General features: G+C 33.4%; 2 protein-coding genes across 3 annotated transcripts in view; one reads left to right on the plus strand and one right to left on the minus strand.

Annotated features, from left to right (window-relative positions):
• LOC123312939 (helicase domino) overlaps positions 1-21205 on the minus strand; it is a 54947-nt gene extending 33742 nt beyond the window's left edge. The window contains exons 1-8 of one of the 2 annotated variants that reach the window (XM_044897534.1): positions 21042-21205; positions 9627-9805; positions 4964-6385; positions 4450-4902; positions 3299-3476; positions 2930-3242; positions 2464-2650; positions 237-373 (exon numbers count right to left, since the gene is read on the minus strand). In XM_044897534.1, the coding sequence (XP_044753469.1) occupies positions 237-373; positions 2464-2650; positions 2930-3242; positions 3299-3476; positions 4450-4902; positions 4964-6385; positions 9627-9794 (2858 nt within the window). In that variant the 5' untranslated portion in view covers positions 9795-9805; positions 21042-21205. Of the gene's footprint in view, positions 1-236; positions 374-2463; positions 2651-2929; positions 3243-3298; positions 3477-4449; positions 4903-4963; positions 6386-9626; positions 9806-19551; positions 19742-21041 lie in introns of those variants that run through there. The other variant, XM_044897533.1, reaches the window with a different exon arrangement.
• On the plus strand, positions 19774-21018 carry LOC123312944 (DNA repair protein RAD51 homolog 4-like). Its single transcript, XM_044897538.1, has 4 exons — positions 19774-20051; positions 20103-20221; positions 20269-20470; positions 20533-21018. Exons 1-4 carry the CDS (start codon positions 19908-19910, stop codon positions 21001-21003), a joined length of 936 nt encoding a protein of 311 aa, XP_044753473.1. The 5' UTR covers positions 19774-19907; the 3' UTR covers positions 21004-21018.
• Positions 21206-21529: the final 324 nt, after the last annotated feature.

Here is a 21529-nt window from a genome sequence, read left to right on the forward strand (position 1 = left end):
AATCACATGTAATTAGGAGTATGATTAATTCTGCTTTTTCTGTACAATGTTTCAGCAAAATCTAACTAGAGGTGAAAATGCTATTGGAAAACCTATAATATCAGACAAATGCCTCATTATCTCTCATGATTAAGTAATGAGTTGAATGGATCTCAATACTTTCAGAATTTTGTTTCATCATTTTTATGGCCATAAATGACCCTGAAAATATCAAAACATTCTAAAAATGTACTCACTTTGCTCGTGACATATAATCATCATATAAAAATCTTTGTCTCTTAGATAGCCTGCACATAACCACATGTTCATACTTCTTTGGCATTTGCTTTTCAACTTCTGATTTCAACCTCCTAAGAAGGAAAGGCCTCAATACCTGAAAAATAACTTTAATTAGATTTCTCAATGTATATAGAACACTTGGATACAAGCAGTTAATTAATATCAGACAAATGCCTCAATGTCCTCATAAATAGGTATGAGTTGAATGGATCTCAAGACCTTAGGATATGGTATTGAATCATCATTAAATTTCTATGATACAATATCTGACAAACACATTATAGTAGCTCTCGGAGATATCCAAAATATCTTCATATGGCAGGCAATATTAAAGCGCTACCTATCATTTAGCGGCGCTTCGAAAATGAATGAAAAAAAAAAGTATGCATTTATTCGCAGCTTCATTTTTCTCGAATTTGTCCTCGCAGAACAGGGAATTGTTACTTTATTCTAGTATTTGCTTAGTATACAACCAAAATTGGGATAGTTTCAAAGACTAGCGGATTTTGACCTATAATTTATGTACGTATGTATTTCATTTTAATCGAGATTTAAATCGGAATTAGTGTTGTCATTCCATTTATATGCTGTTTGGTTTCATTGATGGATTAGATGAACTAAATATATTTCTGACAATTTCGGAGGAAATTTTTGTGTTATTCTCATTACTCACTGATCAATCAGTCAGTTCATTTCTACGGTTACCTAAGTTCAAACCATAGACTTATAATACATGGACTCACTGTCACGTGACTTTTCAGTAGATCGAGAGGTTGGGTGCATTAAAGAGAGAAGAGCTTATGCGTTCTAATCAAATAAGAAAGAGATGAACTGATTCCGTGTGGGCAATGTCAAAATCATATGATGGATATAAACAACTATGTGACGCAGACCTTGCCCACAAGGTGTTCATACGTTGATTATTATTCACATTATATTTATTCTTGAATGAAACTCACATAATTTTTATATTTTCAATTTTGAAGGAATGTTAAGGAATTCCTGTTTGCCTTCTCGGAAGCTTGTTGAACATTTATTATGGAAAATTTTTACAATTTTCGCAGACTTTGCCCACAAGGTGTTGATACGTTGATTATTATTCTCATTACATCTATTCTTGAATAAAACTCACATATTTTTGGACATAATTCATTTCGAAGGAATGCTATGGAATTCCTGTGTATTCTCGGAAAATTTATTGAAGAAAATTTTCGCATAAACTTGTGTTCTATAACCTTTTGACAGCTTGCCCACAAACGCTCCATCTTATTCAACCTACCGACCTCTCTCTCACAGGCGGAGTCCATGTTATTATAAGTCTATGGTTCAAACGTAAATTTGTGTCATTTTCAGAAATTCATCTCTAAATTGACACCCAGTCGCAAATAGAGGGAGTTGATGCAATACCACATAATTTTTCTGTTGAAGGTGAAGATGAAAAGTTCTGTTGGGACTGTAAGGTAGTACAAGTAATAGAAACAACAAAAATGGACCAATAAATAAACAATAATTTTTAGGAAACTTTGATCTATCAGAAATGCTTCATGTATCACTTGCTGGTCGATTCGAATACAACCGGCGATTCACGACATACGAAGCGGATGATGACTGAGACCATCGTGACTGATAATATGAACGCAATCTTCTTTAGTCAATCTAATTCGTTCATGAAATGCAAATCATGCATATCCGCGCAATAATCAAGTTTCAGATAATTACGTAGGGGAAACCAAAATTGGTTATCGGAGAATCAGGACAAAAAAATAATAATATCATCCTCTTCAAAAAATAATTCACCTTGCAACTCTAAATCTACTCCTGAAAACTGAGAACAACGAAGATAATATGACGAGTCGCACCTTCAAACAACCAAAAACAACAATCTTTTCGATGGCTTTCCGATTATGAAACGAATATTTCAAGAAATTTTTGTTAAAACCCTGAATACTGTCAGATTAATCTTGAACCATTTTAATGTTGTCAAAAATATCGCAGTGCATAACATTATGTGCAACTTAAACGAGATTAAGGCTTAATTTAGTTTAATACACGACGGTGCTTACGAACATTTATGGATATCCAAAAACATAAATCGCTAATAGAGCCATAACCATGAACATTTTTTAAACCTCAAGGTCTGTACAAACTTCTGAAACCCTTTTGGATTACTTATAATAATCTCACCTTATGCAATCTTTTGATGATATTTTCATTATATTCATTATTTCCTTCAATCATCCCAGTAACCGGATTCGAAAACCATTCTTTGAACTCTCTGTGAGATTGAAATACATTTGGCATAAGGAAATGCATAAGCGACCATAATTCCATCAGATTATTCTGTAGAGGAGTTCCAGTGAGCAGCAAACGTCTAAAATGAATAAGAAGGAATTACACATATTCAGATAGAGGACAAGTTTTATGAATAATTTTACAAATGTCAGACAAATGCCTCAATTTCTCTCAAGAAGTAACAAGTTGAATGGATCTCGAAACTTTCAGAATTATTTCACATCATTCGTTGAAATAGAAGAAATAAAAAACCAACAAATATTGAAGATACAGTAACTGTTACAAAAAAACAAGAGCTACCAACTTCAATGCATTGAATTAAATTTAAAATTAAACAATTTTGTTTACCCTTACTTACTGTTGGGTTTGAAAATTCAGAAGCAGCTGCCATCTCTGAGATTTGAAGTTCTTGATATTTTGAGCTTCATCTAGAATTAAATATTTCCATTTTTTTCTTCTGAAACTCTGATGGTCTTGAATCACTAACTTATAGGAAGTAATGCATATATGGAAAGCATTTGGTTTTGTCCATCCAGTTCTTTTCATTTTCCTTTCCTTTTGAGAACCATAGTAAGTTAGGATTTTAAAACCTGGACACCACTTTTTGAATTCCATCTCCCAATTCAACATAACAGATGTTGGAACCACGATCAAGTGGGGACCCCAGTTTTCTGAGAAAGAAAAGTATAATAATCACAAAAACAAAAAACATTACCGTGTATTTTACCTTTTTCACATGCTAAATGTGCCAAGAGAGCTATTGTTTGAATTGTTTTACCCAATCCCATTTCATCTGCCAATATTCCATTCAATTTTCTTTCAAACATTGTTACTAACCAATCCAAACCTATATGTTGGTATTCCCTCAATGAGTATTTAAGTAAAAATGGAATAGTTGTGGAAACCTGTAAATGTATTTGATTTTTATCATCATATTATTTCAACTTCCAAGGATAAAATATCTGATAAGAACATATGCATTTAATATTTTGATGATCGATTATCGTGTTTAAGCATTATGCTTATTTTTCTTTTGAAGGGTTTGTAAATTATTCAAGAATCAATGAATAAACAATTTAATATTGAAAGTTGAATCTATCATTGTCAAAACAAGTGAATTATTCGAAGAATGAGAGAAATTATTCGCACTAAAGCCCGTTTGCAACAGCCGAGAATTCTCTGGAGAATTCTCTACAAAATTCTCGCAAGAAAGGGGCGGAGACTATTTAGTACGCAACTGTACAGAGAATTCTACCGAAAGTGCGTATGTAACGGTACATAACTCACGGCGCATGAAATCTCGAGTAAATTTTCTAGAGAATTCTCGGCTGTTGCAAACGGGCTTAAAAGTCAATAAAAGTATTGCAAATCAATTTTTACTATGAAAATTTTTATTTTAAACCCTGCGCACCTGATATATGGGTTTGCGAGAAGAATCACAATTTAAATTCAACATCCTTTTTTCGAACATTTGAAAACGGTTTACGCTTAGGATATTGAGAACATGAAAAATTTTTGACAATGCTTATTTCCACTATTTTCTAGTTCCAATTTTTAGATTTTCGAAAAGGCCCAGTTCTCCAGAAATGTCGAATGGGCACTCAAACTTGGAACACCATGTATTTTTGGAACCGCAACTAAGGAAAGTAGATACTAGAATATGTTTTATACTGCACAAAACTTTTTGATATCAGACAAATGCCTCGTATTGTCCTCATAAAAGGGTATGAGTTGAATGGATCTCAAAACCCTAGGACCAGGGTATTTTATCATCATATGATCAAAATATAATTGAAGCATTTTTCACACCTCAAAATGCCTATCTGAGCATGTATAATGAAAGGTAAAATAAAATATGTATCAAGAAAATATACTCACATTTGTAGAAGACAGAGTATTTCCTTTCGGTTGTATACTTTCCGCTATCGCTGCGGCATCGTTGATTAAGTCATCGTTTTCAGTCTGTTTATCCTCTCTCACTTTAGAGTCATCTAGTAACAATTCCAGACCAGCTTGACTCTTTTCATCTTCAGAAGCATTGACCTCGTCTTCACTATCCTCAGTCTCTTTTTCGCTTTCTTCATCTTCAGAAGACGATTCGGAAGTGCAATTTTCAGCGACATCAGGAAGATTTCCATATTTCTTACGAAGTTCTTCAATACTCATTTCATTTTCTGCCTCCAGATCCTTCAGTTCTTCTTCATGATTTGTTGAGCTCTCATTTTTCTCTTGTTCTTCAATCGTCGCTTCATCATCTTCTTCACTGCTTGAAGCTTTGAAGTCAGCATCCTCTTTTTCATTCTTATTGTTTACTTTCATTTCCTGATCACTCTAATAAAAAAATATTGTATTGAACTATATATTAAACTATGAGTAAATTGAAAGAACTCACCTCTTCATCGCTAAATTTTATTTTATCCCTATTCTCCAAATAGTCTTTGGGCAACTCCTTCAGAAATTCTTCCAAATCCATTTCAGATTCCTTCTGTAAAGCTGCCACTTCTTCACTCTGTCTTTCAGCATCAATATTTGCTTCCTCTTGCTCTATGGTTTCTTCATCGTCGGTACTACTCTGATTGTCGGGTTGAAATTCATCATCAGAATTCACCCTCGACTCCGAAGCCAAAGAAGTATTCTTCTCTACCTGAGACGAATCGTTCACACTCTTATTCATTCCTTCTGCAAGGAGTTGAGAATATTTTTCAGTTTGATCGACGATGAAACTTAATTGTTGGTCTAATGCTTTTTTTCTTTTTTCTTCAAGTATTGTATTCTGTTTGTATTCAACCAATTTTTCGACATTGTTCCAAAAGTTTTTAATTTCCTTCGCACAATAAGCAGCTATTCGTTTAAGATGTTGTTCTTGAGCTTTTTCTGCTCTTTGGGCGGCTAGTGCCTTATCCTGGAAGTACTTCTGCACCATTTTTGCACATTTTTTAGCAGCTGCTTTTTTCCATTTACGTTCTTGGGCAAAGTCTGCAGCTAACCACACCATTTCTTCCAATAAATAGTCCCAATGTGATTTTATTCTAGGCATTTCTTGGAGTTTTGGTAAACGTTTTTCCGACCAGAGACCTTCTTTCTGAAGATCGGATATTCGTTGTACCACGTATGCTTCCTGCTTAGCCTTCTCCATAATTTGTTCCTGATTTCCTTGGGCAGTTTTCTGTTTTGGAGTGTTTTTAGGTGTAGATTCTGTAATGGTGGTAACAGTTGAATTGGAATGCGAGATTCCAGGTAATGAACTAACAGGTGTTGCTGAAGGAGTACTTGGCACAATCTGTGGTATGGGAATACTATTACTATTACTACTAATATTTTCATTGTATTCTTTGGGATCAACCGCATGCTCTTTTAGGTAAGCCAAATAATGTGCAGTTTTTGGCCTTTTGGCAAACTGATGAAGATCGAGGAGATTTCCTCCCGTTTCCAAGAAGTACAACTCCATCAAATGCTCATTGTATTTTTCTTTGACTAACTTGGATCGAACTATCCTATGGTTCATAACTCTTTGTAATTTAGCTGAATAAGCATCTCTCTTCTCATTTACCGTCGAAACAGGCCTTTTCAAAGGCGATCTTGAGGTGGGAGTCAACTGGGGAACTGAGGCATTGCCATCTACATTTTGAAATAGTTGCAAGCGGAGATTGGTGTTCACTCTGGGCTTTGTCAAGACATTAACTATGGACTGGTTAGCCTGACTTGGCCTTAGCGTTGAGGCATGTCCACTTCGTGACGGACTGATGCTTATTATTCTAGTTACTCCAGCCTGTTGTAAGTTAGAGCTATTGGGTCCAAGATTGGCTGGGCTCAGCTGTCAACGACAAGTTTCCATTATAATAAATGAGCAATACAATTTCAATGAATGAAAATAAACAGAAGTTTTTATTTCAAAATAGAACAACAAATTATTGTATTCATGTTCTGATATCAGACAAATGCCTCAATTGTCCTCATAAATAGGCTCGAGTTGAATGGATCTCAATACCTTAGGACGTGATATTTAGTCATCATTTCATCAAAACTGAACACCGGAATCGGAATATACGCTAAAAAGCTAACAAAATCGCCTATTCCATTTCCATATGTTGCAGACACATTCAGAAATAACCTTTCCTTCCAATATTCAGAAGAAACTCTCTTTACTTTCAACAGAATGCCAAATCATGTGAAAAATTCATTTTTTTATAACTTGAATTCAATTTTAAGTCAACTATAGTAACAAATTCTTGAATATTAGTTCTATTTTCCAATAAATAAATAAATAAATAATAGTTGATGTGGTCAGAACACCCGTCTTGTCATCACGTTCAATGCAGTCTAGTGCAGCTAACAAAAGGGCTCACAAGTGTTTTAACCGTTGCAAAACCTAGATTGTACGTTTCACGAAAAGGACATTCAAAATTACTTCTCCAACCATTTACTGCGAATCAATCCCTAAGATGGGACTGGAGAATTCTAGCTCCTTGCCGATACGAAGACTTGCAAAATCTCGTGGGGATCATATCACTAAAAAACAATCAAAAAATGTTCGCACCTCGGATACCTATTTGCCCGAGCCTTCAAAAAGACTGAAATTTCGGCTAATAGCGGAAAACGAAATTTCGGTCGGGCACTAATAATTGTCAGTGATATCTGCTCGTAGCATAATTATCTAGTTACTCTTGAGGGGTTTTTCGGCGCACATAACAAATTTATGTTATTGATATTATCAATATCAAGGAACTCCGCTTGAAATATAGAAATGTCCGGCAAATGCTACAATATTGCTTAGTATTTTATGGGGTGTAAATATGAAATTGTCGAAGACAATGCTGTTTACAATATGAATGATTTAAAATATTGTGCTCATGTACTGATATCAGACAAATGCCTCAATTGTCCTCATATTTAGGCATGAGTTGAATGGATCTCAATACCTTAGGACAGGGTATTCAATCATCATTTTATCAAAACTGAACAACACAATTTGAAATCAACAATAATATACCTATTAGATATATGCGTATTCTTGACTAACTATCTATAATGACATATAGCTTTCTAGTTTAATCATCATCTTTAAATTTCAAACTCAAAATCGTGAGTAAATTCTTGGTTTCAATTGCAACTATTGTTGAGTTATTTCAGTTCTCCCGATAAAGGGACAATAAACAATATCGAAAGCTTCAGCAAATATAAAATCTGATCGTTATTTTATGCCACTAAATTAATATATTCCTATTAAATATATTTAGACGTAACCAAAACTACAGAATATGGGATCCAATAAAATCCATAGTTCTACTCAGAACACAAGAAACTTAAATATGTATATGTATATGGAATTCTGAATGTATACAGTATAATGGGTTCTTGAGCAAGTGATTCCAAAGGTTCTCTATTTTTAACATTAAAATACTCTGAAAGTGACCTCTTGTAAGGACCAGAAGATCACGGTTTGTTGAGTGATCCTCCCCTCCTTGACATGGATCCGGCTTGGTCGATTCACTGATTCAAGCATACAGTGTAAAAAATTTAAGTGGCGATACCTTGTCAAAAAATATTGCGAGTCTAAAGATCGCACCTGAAAAGCAATTTTCAATTTTTTTTTTTTTAGAAACTCGAAAGAAACAGACATTCTGTAGCTGTGATAAGGCAATGATGAGTGTTTACTTTATTCTACTCAATATAAAATATTTCTCCCTGAATCGCGAATGTCAGTCTATAGTACATTACATAATAGAGTCGATTCAAGGATGATTGACATCTCAGGTGGCTATGGGAAACAAAAACAAAATTGACAGTCCCGTTTTCAAAATATTTAATAAAATGATATTTTTCTGAATATAGGTGCCTATATTTTATCATGCATTTCGATTCATAATAACATTTTCAACAACAAAGCTCATATCTTTCTTCATAAAGTTAAAAATGAAATATTTCTTTTATTCAATAGTACCAAAAATTTCTTCGTTTTTTCGAATGATGATTGTCCAAACACCCAATTTTGGTACTTATACGAATAACAATATATTTTTTGAGTGTTTGGACGATCATGAGGTTTTATTAGCCAAAACAAAAAAAAATTTTGTTTTAGTGAATGAAATAAATATTTCCACATAAGTCACTCATTTTCAACTTTGGGAAGAAAGGTGATATGAGCTTTGTTGTTGAGAATGTTATAACGAATCGAAATACATATATAGGGTGTTTAAAAATAGCATTTTATGAAAAATTTTGGAAACGCGACTGTCAATTTTGTTTTCGGCATCGAAAAGGCCATTAAAATGCTACTAGTTTGTCCATTTAACCGAATTCGTAGCATCAATAATAACAGAGTTGGCAATGGTGCTTAATTTGGAACATTCCAATATTCCAGTTCTGTGATTGAAACTACGGAAATTATTGAAAATATTTGGTGGGAAAATATTAGATGCGTCTGGATTTTAAGGCCTACTGGGATGTCAATCATTCTTGAATGGACACCCTTTGGCCCCACCGATAAAAAAAACATATGTACCTAATGAACTTTTATATTTTCTACTGTTTAATCTTCCACATTCTACAAAGTCTTCAAGACGCTAGATTAAATTTCCATTTAGGATCGTGAGCTCCCCTACTACAAAAAGGACATTTTTTAATTCTATGAAAATTCGATTCACCCACTAAGCTGGGCATTTTCACAAGTATCATGATGACAAATTGACATATTTGAGAAAGTGTAATATGACTAGTTTATGGATAAGTCCGATTCTTTTCACCTTCTGGTTATACATTTTTACACCCTCTAAATTATTCGGAAGATGGGAGAACATAATATGTAGTATGTCCAATGGACTGCATTTGTTATTTTATTTTCTAGGAGGAATCGAGCATCTTGATAGCGGTTTATACATTTCATAACTTAGAATTAGAATCAAACAAATGGAGTGCCACACTAAAGAAAATGTTTAATAGTAATTTCTTCACTGTCTCAACAAATTCCCAAAATATTTTCTTTTGCAGAAGAATAAAGATCGCTCCCATGATTGTAGATACATAAACTATGTATTATGGATAATTTGAATATTCACCTGTGCCAGAGCTGGAACTCCTCCTGGTGATTGGGTGGTCAACACATACTGACCTCCTGCGACTTGAGTCAATCTCATTGCAGGGCGCTCTGCCACTGAACGCGAGAGCATGGAGCCCTCACGCGGGGGCAGAGCACCCTGCCCCACCCCCGGGGTTTCGTCGCTCATCGAAATCTTGTCTGAGAAAAAAAAAATTGTTTAAGAAACACCACTATCAAAAATAGAAAATAATTATTATTACATTGGAATATCAGACAAATGCCTCATTATCTCTCATTATAAGCAATGAGTTGAATGGATCTCAAAACTTTCGGAATTTCGTTTCATCATTTAAAGAAAGAACATGGGAATTTGTCACATTAGTTCAAAATTCGTCGAATTTCTTTCTAAACTCTTCCAGCGTTATTCACTACACTCTACATTGGGTATACATTGATTAACATGTTTAATTTTAATTTTGAATGAGCGTCTTGAGGGCGATATGATTGATCGGTTCTAGAAAATTACACTCGCTGTATGATATGATGAAAAAGAGTATTGGACTAGGAAATTTTGAGTTCCACATATTGACCAGATCGTCAGGAAATTTGTTTTTCGGGGAGTACGTACTTCCCGGACTAGGCCGGAAAAAATCACGTCGTTATCATTGTTAATATGAAAATCTTGGTGCTAGGAATGATTTTGATAAATGCAGTTGATCATTACCATAGCTAACTATTTGAAATCATTCTTCAAATATGAGATTTCAAAATTTAAATAATTTAAAAACAACTTGTTTATAAAATAACAGCTGTTGATTTACAGCCATCATAAGGCCTGCCGCACACATGCAATTTTTAGTTTTGCATGCATTTTACTCACTTCCGCAACTAAACACTTGCAAAACTAAAAATTGCATGTCTGCGGCAGGCCTTAGGGTAGCGAAAATCCATTTTCGCTTGCTCTGTACAGTTCACAACCGGTTGAACCACTTTACGAACAAGCCTATTATATCAACGCATATTTCAGTCGATGTTGCCAACTTATGCAATAGAAACGAAACGCTTCATTTTAATACCCATTTTTATTTTTCATTTTCAAGTACTTAAAATAATTTTTTTGGGAAACGGTTGAAATGGTTATTTCAAAATATGACGTTTCAAAGATATTTCATAAGAAATACATCATTTTCGTCAGAAGGAGTATTCCCTATTGTCAGTGATATCTGTTCCTAGCATAATTATCTAGTTACTGTAATTTTTTCGTCGCACATAACAAATTTATGTTATCGATATTATCAATAGCAAGGAACTCTGCTTGAAAGATGGAAATTTGTCCGGGAAATAATACTAATAGTAAAGTTTATTTGACATAAATATCAATCGCAGAGGCGCAAGCAACAATATTGCTCAAAGTATTTTATAGGTTGTGAATATGAAATTATCGAAGACAATTCTATAATATTTGCAAAATGAATGATTCGAAGTATTGTGCTCACGTACTGATATCAGACAAATGCCTCAATTGTCCTCATATTAAGGCTTGAGTTGAATGGATCTCAATACCTTAGGACAGGGTATTTAATCATCATTTTATCAAAACTGAACAACACAATATGAATACATATTATAATAATACCGAACTGCAGAAATCAACAGTAATATAACTACTAGATATATGCGTATTCGTGACAAACTATCTATAACAGTATATCTATAGCCTTCTAGTTTGATCATCCTTAGATTTCAAACTCAAAAAAGGGAGTAAATTCTTGGCTTTAATTGTAACTATTGTTGCGTTATTTCCGTTTGTCCTGGAGAAGGGACAATAAACAATCTCGAAAGAATTTGTTTTAGGAAAAAATTAATATATATCTACTAGGGAGATGAGAAATATAATTTTACCTTCTCAAAACACTATCCGGTTCACTAGAAAATCGTTGATTGGTCAACATTGCGTTGAAAATTGTCGAAAGCATGGATACAACGTGCTCAAGGCACAACAACCGACGACAGATTGTAGAAAAGCACAGATTACAGAGTAGAATAGATCTGACACTCACGTTCTACGATGCAAAATACAGTTTATCCCGCCCTCAGCGCCCCCATGCGGCTGCCACCCAACTAACCGGGAGAAATGTTGGTATAACTGGAAACTGCAATCGCATGGCGCGAAATTTAAATTAGCCCATTCACTGGTATTTTAGACGTCGATAGTATAATATGGATTATTAGGGCGAATTTTAAGGAGAAATAAAACTTGTCATGAAAAATATACATATATTGATATACCCAGCACAGGAAAAAAAAATATGGAAATACATAAGCTATAATTATGGCAATGAATATATGAGCAGAGGTAAAATGTCAATAGGGTCACATATCTTCGTAAGACAATAATTATAATAAACAGTAATAATATTGTTCATAGGAAATGAGGTTGAAATTATTATATGTTCAGAAATCTTCAACATTATCCAAAAAGGACACAATGTTAGTTGGGAGTCGGCAATAGAAATCAAAAACAGCATACCAAAGCTTAGAATGCATGAATATTTTGGAAAAGAAAAAATTAGTTGCCCAAAGACCTATGTGGATTTTATATTTTCCTGCAGGAAAGATTTCAAAGTCTCTAAACAACGACTCCCTGTTTTATCTTCCTCACAGTTAGATCACCAGGAATGCACCGACATGAAATTATTAATAACTAAAGTTTTGAATGATGAAATAAAGTGTTCAACATTTGGGTTAGTATTCCTTACTCCATGTGCTCTAATGTACCCAAAAAAGTTTACTAAACAATCTTGATTGAAAGCCCCAGTGAGAATATATTTAAAGTGATAATCATTGAACAGTTTTTGTGTAAGGTAAAGGAATGCGTTCAATGTTGTCACTATATTCTTCAAAGTGGGCACCACAATGGATCTTTTCTTTCGAGGGCAATAAAATGAAATACTGTTGAAAATTTGTATCGCCTGCTCCCAAACAACATTGTGTTCTGTTTGAATACTAACCGTCTTCTTTAAGAGTTTCGCAGTGGATGTCCAAGCTCTGGATACATTCAACGAATCAAATAACTCATCCAAGAATAGTATAAAGTCAGCAGTGTCGATAGCCTCTCTGTGAAGCTGAAGCGGATGCTTGATTTCTAAAAAGGAAAATAGTAAATTTTTGTATTAATGTGTTTGAAAAAAATACTTACCCCATTGAGAAATGAGCTTCATCATTGACCCCACGGAGTGGCTTAATAACTGACTACACAGTTTGACTTTCATTTCCATTAACACAATTTTTAAAGGGTTTGGTGTTTGGTTGGATTGATTTAAGTATAAACGATTAATGTTATAATTACGTGGTTCTTTGAATCAAATATTTCTCACAAGAAAATTGATTTCCTGATAAAACTGTCGAGTTCAATAAATGGGTATTTTTAATTTACTCCCGTATAATATCTCGTTTGTAAACAAGAATTTGCATTAAAGCATTTTGACATTGACACTGTTGGCGTTCACAAATCCAATATGTCAGAATACAGTAATCTGTGGAGAATATGATATATATTTTCGTATGCAGTGCCACATAGCGATTGATTGCAGAACTAAAAACCGTATTTGGGGTGGGGGTAAGGAAGTGTCAAGCCCCTGTAGAAAAGAAAGAAAGAGTACGGACGGATGGGGATGGGGATGGTTTCAGACGGTCACCACGTCCAGTTACCTGAGGAGGTTCTCGTAAGGACATGCGCAACGTTCAAAACGAATATTACATCCGAGCATTCATAGTTGCGTTCGTTGTAAACGGGGAATTTCCGAATTGACTTATTAGATTTGGAAGTAACGCCTATGGCTAAAGCTCGAATCACACGAGCAGATTCGAGGTGAGCTGCGATTTTGAATGCTCCACATCCTCATATAGTTGACATGAGGATATGGATATGAGTTAACATTTCCATAAAGATGAAACTAGGATTCACCAGAAAAAAATTCATTTTAGTTCATCAATGAGAAACCACTGGCAGAAGGCCATCCTACGAGGGTAATTAGCATCTTCAATTTCCTGATAACACGCCAATCTGTATGGAAACATATTTTGATGTCGCTACGATCCTTCCAAAAAATCTAAAGCTAGTTTCCCGATAGAATTCGATATTATAGAATTATAGAGATTTCTATTAGTTAAGGTGACCAGACGTCGTCATTGTGACGGACAGTCCGTCAATCGTCCAAGAAGTCCGTCACTGGAAAACATCCGTCAAAATTTGAATTTTTTTCAGTATTTTTCGTACCTTAGCCAGATTCGTCACTAGATAAATCTCATAATGGACGTCTCAGAGTTCAATAAGTAAGGCGGCAATTTGAAAGTTGTAGCCTTCTCAAGAATATTTGAGATCGACAATAAAAAAAGGAAGTGCAAATTTGTGGAAGACCTTTCAAGAGAATTTCCATTCCTTAAAAAAACAAAACATGATTTTGAAGTCCAATGTACGAAGTGTTTGTGTCAATTCAGCATTGCATTTGGAGAAAGAGGAGATATTGTACGGCACGTTTCAAGCGACCATTTTTTTCGAATCGACTCGGTTTCAAAGATACAGGTTGTTGAAAAACCATGAAGATAATTCGGAATTATAGTTTTTCATTTATTTGATGAATCTTTTTCGAACAGATCAACAGATGGTATCACCCACATCTTCCAGTTTTCTCATTATGATCATTACGTACCATAAAAATACAAAAAGCTTTTCAATGAATTCTTGTTAACAAGGGAAAATCTTTTAATTTTTTGAAAATCAATATTGTATAAACTGATTTAAAAGAAAATTTGAGAAAAATGTCTTTATAAATGAATACACAGAATATGATATGATAACTGTTCAATCACTTTTAATAAAAAAAATATATAAAAACAAAGAATGACTATTATACCCTACAAACAATGAAAATCATTGGTTAGCATCTGAAATCTATCGACCTAAAATTCAGCGCCATGGGATGGCGCATGACATGCCAAAATATCCTCTCAGATGGCGGAATATGACGATAGGATATGACAAACACCACTGTGAATGGGTTGACTTAAGAATGTCGGAAATGAAAAAATTATATATATATCGTATCGATATTCAAGAAATATCGATATCGAGAATTCATGCAACATTAGTAGGTAAATACTAGTCAACATACTCTTTCTCCAAAGAAACAAATAATTATCTGAAATCAAGAACAACGATAAGGAAATATTGATAATTTATATTAATATGAAGAATATTTATAATAATTATATTCGGAAATTCATTTCATTTGATAAAACCGTTTGAGAGGTAGAACTGAAAAAAATACATAACAGTTTTTCATGGTTTTTCAACAGTCTGTTACTTTTTTTAAACCAAACCGAATCGGAAAAAATGGTATAGGAAAAAATAGTTTTTTTTTACCTCAAGAATCTTCTGTTGAAATATTTGTACGAGTCAAAGACTCACCCTGTACAAAGAATTTTTGTGGGTCTGTGAAAATATCGGTTTTTTATAATGATTTCGATAGTTTCATCGATGTATCGAAAAATAAAATATCAACAAAAAATATCGCATATCGAAGTAGAAATATCGATATATCGATATTTTTTCAACAACCCTATGTTAGGACTAGAGGGATATTCCCCCTACACGAATATGCATCGGACCGAGCAGATTCCTCCGATTCACGCTAGATTTCCAAAAGAATGGTGCACTACCAAATAGAGGGAGACAAGTAGTCAGTTCGCTGAATAAATGGATAGGTCAAGGAGGACCAATATATGGCCACTTCGTTCGCCTGATCTAAATCCCTTAGATTTTTATTTATGGGGACATAGGAAGCAGCTTGTTTATCATGTTGAAATCCAATCTCATCAATAATTACTTGATAGAATTCAAGATCCAGCGAACCAAATACGAAACGACCCAAATCTGATCCGCCTAGTATCGGCATCCTTAGTTCGTCAATGTGAAGCTTGAATTCAAGCCGAACGTGGACAATTTGAACAATTTTTATAGTCTCAAAATTTCCATTTATTATTATGATTTGAACATAAAAATATGATTTTTCGAATGCTTGTATCTTCTAAACAAAAACGAATCGGACATATGTTTATAGGAAAAAAAAAGTTCAGTTCACTGTCAAAGTTTGTCATAGAGCTTGTAGAACAGCCTGTATAATTATTAGGCAGCGTTCTTGAACACATGGTGTGTGCTGATGATTCAGAATGATAAATAATTGAAAGAAGGGCTTTTATTATTCAGAATCTCTGTAGGTGGCATTGAAAAATTATATCTAAATAATTGAAAACAGGACTGTATTCTAAAAAAATGAACCTGAAACATGATTTCGTCCGTTTCTTCTTTTGGAACAAGTGAACCATGCGAACTACGAAGTGAAAATTGAATTTGACTGAAAAATAATCATTATCATATCAAGGCTGTGAAATTACTCTTTAACAACCAGGAGAAAAATTTAACGCCAAGAACGCTTACGGCCGAGTCAAGATAATATAGAGGGTTGCTAAAGAATTTCGCGGCCATGATATAACACTATTTTTTGTACAACCGTGAATATTACAAGAAATTCCATTTAAACTTCAAAATCTTTAGTTTTGTTCTCTTAGCGTTTCTATGGAAATCGAATATTCATGAAATTTCTTACTGACATTTATGAGAAATATTTTCACCATTCGTAATGTCAGCGTAGAACTCTGATTCGCATAGTTCGGGCAACGGCAGTTTCGTGCGGGCCACTTTCCGCACGTGTTAGGAAAATACCTATTTTTCAATTCTGAAAACGAAAATTCTTCAACTGATCCAGAAAATACAGATTTTGATATTTGAAAAATAAATCTCAATATTTTGCGAATTGCCTGTGCCATCTCGCAGGGCTATGGTAGGTAAACGAGCCCACAAATTGTCATCAAAATAGGACTATTCGTTCTCAAGTTATGGATATCGAAAATTTATGCCGAAATCCATGAATCACCCTGTATCTCCGAATCTAATGACCTTTGGGTACGAGAGAAGGAACTTTTTGAAAGGTCTAGATAACCCTCATTCGCCACTAGGCTATGGCTAACCGCTCGTGAAACGCCCTGTATAATGAAGGTAGTTTCACTCCCCAGATTTCGGCAGCAACAAAATCGCTGTGTGTAAAATATTGCGTAAACATAAGACCATCTATTTTAGGTAGATTAACTGATTGCCCCGTCTCAAATCCTACCTATGATATTGAATATAAACTTTGAAAGTGTCAGTAGTAGGTACAAAGCAAATTGCAAATACGAAACAAATTACAACTGCGGCCGAGTAGTGAGCGTGCGTGCGTTTTGTATTTGTATTATGACGACGCACAGAAGCTCACCGTTTCATCAGGAACTGAATATTCAAGGGACTATAAAATCCGAACCACTCGGTCTTTTTGACTGAAACAAAAACTAATGTATTTTTATACATAATTGAATACAGCTATGAACATTCTCCATAATTGACATCTGGGGTGGCTATGGAAAATCGATTTTAAGTTGGTAGGTCATAATCCATAAAGTAGATTTTTAGCTATAGGTCAATTATACAATAGTCTATGCACTGACCGAAGATACTTTGACTTTTATACCGTTGTTGATGTTCATAATTTAATCGAACAAATTGGGAACATAAATGTACATTATATTCTGAATGCTGATTAATTTGCTTTGAATTTCAATATTTCTTCTTTTCAAATATTTTTCTAGTTTATATTCATATACTATATATATTCCAGGTCTGTGTTTGAAACTACAGAAATTATTGGAGATATTTTGAATTTTGCACTGTTGTTGATGTTCCTAATTTAATCGAATAAATTAGGAACATTAATTCTGAATGCTGATTAATTTGCTCTGAATTCAAATGCAATAGTTAGGTAAATACTCAATTCATTGATTACTCCTGAAAGATTTATCGTAATATATAATAGTTTTTTCGATGATGTTATGGAACAACGCCTTATGTTACTGTGACAGAATTGAAACATAAACCAGTAGTTTACGTTGCTAAGTTCGCAGTTAAAAGAATTTAATTTGAAATTCATCATTTTAATATTGACAAAAAGAAAATGGAATCTTGTAACTAAGGAAAGCATTTCTCAACGAAAGAATTCCAAAATATTTTCAAATAATGAATTTTACTCGGCTTGTATTTATACTTTGTATTTCTACAAGTGTTGTCTGTGTTGTAGTCCCCGGTATATACAGAGTGTCCCAAAACTAGTGCATCAAACGTCACACCACGATAGAGTAGATACTATCGAATGAAACCAACATTAGTTGAGCGAAAATGTACCATTTCCAAAAAAACCTAACCTGAAATTGCCGATTTTCGGTCTATTTTTCTAATCACAGGGCCAATTTGTGATTAAGGACAGCGTTTTTCGCCCATATTATAACGCCTATATAGAGGGGGTGCGTAATAAAAATTATGTAGAAAAAACAAATGTTATAATTTACATTTACTTAGGTTTTCGATTGACTACTTGAAATAATTTTAATTAGGAATAAAACAATAATCTAGGATTAATACGATTTAAAATAGCTACCTTTTTTCACAAACAGGCCCTGCGATTGAAAAAAAATAGTTCGAAAATCGACAACTTTAGGTATTTTCATAAAATTCTGAATATTTTGGAAACGGTACATTTTCGCTGAACTAATATTGGTATCATTCAATAGTATTTGGTCTACTCTATCGTGGTGTGAAGTTTGATTCACTAGTTTTGGGACACCCTGTATATATTTGAAATTAGTACTGCGTTCCGAATTCTACTCCATTTGAAAATTGATACTTATCAGTTATTAGACATTCCAATTAAAGATAATTAACTTCACCGACAAATTTTCAAAGATGATTTTGAATTATTTCAATGGTGAAACAAGTTTATGACTAACCGCTTCTAGTGTCTAATGAAAAGAACATAATCTTAACTCTTCATATTCAACAATCATTACGGAATGATAGTATGTACCTAATATTGTTTTGTGAATCGTAATGATCTTGTAAATTTACAGAAGTTCAGCATCCCTCCGAAATACCTATTTTGAAGAATTTTCAGGACATGGGGTAATTACACTAACAACACCGAAAAATTAATGGTGAAAAAAAGAACAGCATTTGATGAACAATTACAAAATAAAAAAAATTCGAATCTTCTTGAAAGAAAACATGAAATGATTATTTTGAAAGAAATAAAATCGAAAGTAATAACCGAAATATTTTTCTACAAAAAATTTCAAGTAATAGTATTACCACTAAAAATATTTGATAACAATATTTCATACAGTACTACGAGAGTTTGGATAATTAACATAGGATAATTTGCCGGCAAATTTCTATAACCACAAAAACTTACAATACGATTTTGACAGAATTATGACAAACAATAATTTACTGGCGGTTCAAAATCGAAGCATCAAATTGAAATATAAAACACACTTTTCGGAGGAAAACCCGTTTAGAATTACAATCAAATATGACAATTTTGAATGAGTGCTCATCATTTGGCGGGTAACATGAAATTAATGTTCAAATTTTCTGAATGAAATGCAACAATAGGAGCAAATCAGTATAAACCTCAAAAATTTCGTAACGAAAATGTATCCTACTAGAAAGCTTATTATAATCGATAGAGAATGGCGCAAAATTTCCACAGACTAGGTAGTAGCGAACAGGGGGACGTAATTGTTATGACACAGGTGCCGCCTTATGAAGAAAACTTGTGAATGAACGGAAAATAAAAACACATTGACAAATAAATGCTAACTTGAAGTAGGAATTAACAATTACCTCAATGAATTAACGTCGATTCTGTAAGTTACACACTAAAATGATGCAAACCGGGAACAAAGGAAAATCCTACGACGCCATGTTAAAATCTGAACACCCCAATAATCTCACTTACCATTCTTTGATCACAAATTATTCTAGTATTTCTTAGTCATCCGCAATTGCAAATATTATTACAGTTTTTGTCACACTTTGTTCTACAAATAGGTATTCCACGTTATATTTCAGAAGCGAAATATATCTACAATTTTCAACATTTTAGCAGAACACATCAAGGACACATCGTTCTATAAACATGGCGACGGTCTTTTACAATACGTTTCGTCAAATCCCGCAACCAGCCAGCTAGGATAAATAACTTTACTGCGCAGGTTTCCTTATATCTATGCGCGTAGGAATTCCCGCTCAAATTCAAAAGCGAGAGTAAACAGTTTATAACTGGTTAGGTGTTAGGTTGTTGGAGTTAGAATTATGGAGCGTTTGAAGAAAGACGTTCATCCTTCTTTGAACGATTCAGCGATTTTAGCTTTAAATAGAAATGGAATATTCACAGCAAGAGATTTCATTAGTTTCGATTCCCAGAAATTAGCTAAAATTTCACTTTTACTTTTCAAGGTGAGTAATAAATATTCAATAATGTAAAAAATTAGTAAAAGAAATTTATAGGAAATCCTTGAAATTAAAAAAATATTGTTGAAAAAACATGCAGCAATTTCAGAAAACGGATATGATTGTTACCAGGATCTATTGAAAAATTCAGCTTTGATACCTTCTGGCATTCAAAGGTAAAAATTATTGAGAAAAAAACAACCAATATAATTTTAATTTCTAGTGTTGATGAATTCTTGGAAGGTGGATTACTCACCAGCAATATTTACGAAATATATGGCAGAGCTTCATCTGGCAAAAGTTTATTGGCATATATTTTCATGAAAAACCTTGTTTTGAAAATGAAACAGAAATGCTTCTTTCTCGATTCAAAAAATGATTTTAGTGCTGAAAAGTTTTATTCATTGTGTGGAGACTATCTCCATGTGAGTACTTGCCTTTGTTATGGACATGCAATTACTACATAATTTTTGTCATTATTTTTTAGGAAGAAGTGATGAATGGTCTTTCAAGAATATTCATCAAATCCATAAAGAATAAATTTGATTTATTGAACAGTTTGCAAGAGATATCAGAATATCTTGAGAAAAATAGTACAATTTCGAGATTAATAGTTATAGATTCTTTGGTTGGCGTAATTTCAAATCATAATGATCATTCCTTGAACAACTTGTTTCTAACACATTTAGCAAATATTATGCACTTTATTGCAACTAAATACCATGTTGTAATTCTTGTTATAAATTTAATGACTACTTGGGTGGAAGGGGATTTTGCTGTACAAATTCGAGAAAAAGAAATAGTCTCTTGTGGCAGATATTGGTACACAATTCCCAATACTAGAATCAAATTAGAAAGAGAGCTCCAAAATTTGAAACTTAGTATTGAAAAAAGTAATACATTTCCATCGAAAACTTGTTTGGTAGATTTTAGTGAAATTGTAGACCATGTAAAATAAATAGTTTTTTGAGGAGTTGCATTTTTTAACATGTTTACCTCCTTCTTCAGACAACTTGCACTATACATATTCTTCACGTCAGCAAATTTTGAATTATAACATATAGAAGTTTGTTCTTGAAAGTAGTGTTTTCCATAGACTTGATAATATACTATCAAGTATATGGTGTTTTCAGATGAAAATCTTTTGCTTTTTTCTTGAAATAAATATCAATTTACGAAGTATTTGGAAAACGAATGACCATAGATAACAAAGTTTGACATTTCTTCTTTTTTTATCACTCTCATTTGTCATGTTTCCTCTCTTCGGGCAAGTTCTGAACTTATCTTATGAGAAATTCAGAATTATGTATTAATTTGGAAATAGAAGAATTTATATTTTTCACACTGAACCATGAATCACCTCATTTTACATTTTAAGATCTTTAAAACAGTAAATAGTGTGGAGAACGAGATTTGAAAAAAATAAGATATAATATTCTGTATTTCTCACATTTTTGACATGAGACATGAGATGACATGCACTT

Source organism: Coccinella septempunctata, chromosome 5, assembly GCF_907165205.1.
Source record: "Coccinella septempunctata chromosome 5, icCocSept1.1, whole genome shotgun sequence".
Taxonomy (NCBI): domain Eukaryota; kingdom Metazoa; phylum Arthropoda; class Insecta; order Coleoptera; family Coccinellidae; genus Coccinella; species Coccinella septempunctata.

What these genes read in the sequence shown, in the direction of transcription:
- LOC123312944 (XM_044897538.1), top strand. Translation starts at nt 19,908, where the DNA reads ATGGAGCGTTTGAAGAAAGACGTTCATCCTTCTTTGAACGATTCAGCG. An exon ending in TTTCACTTTTACTTTTCAAG is followed by an intron (nt 20,052 to 20,102) that starts GTGAGTAATAAA and finishes AGAAATTTATAG; the next exon opens with GAAATCCTTGAAATTAAAAA. An exon ending in ATACCTTCTGGCATTCAAAG is followed by an intron (nt 20,222 to 20,268) that starts GTAAAAATTATT and finishes TTTAATTTCTAG; the next exon opens with TGTTGATGAATTCTTGGAAG.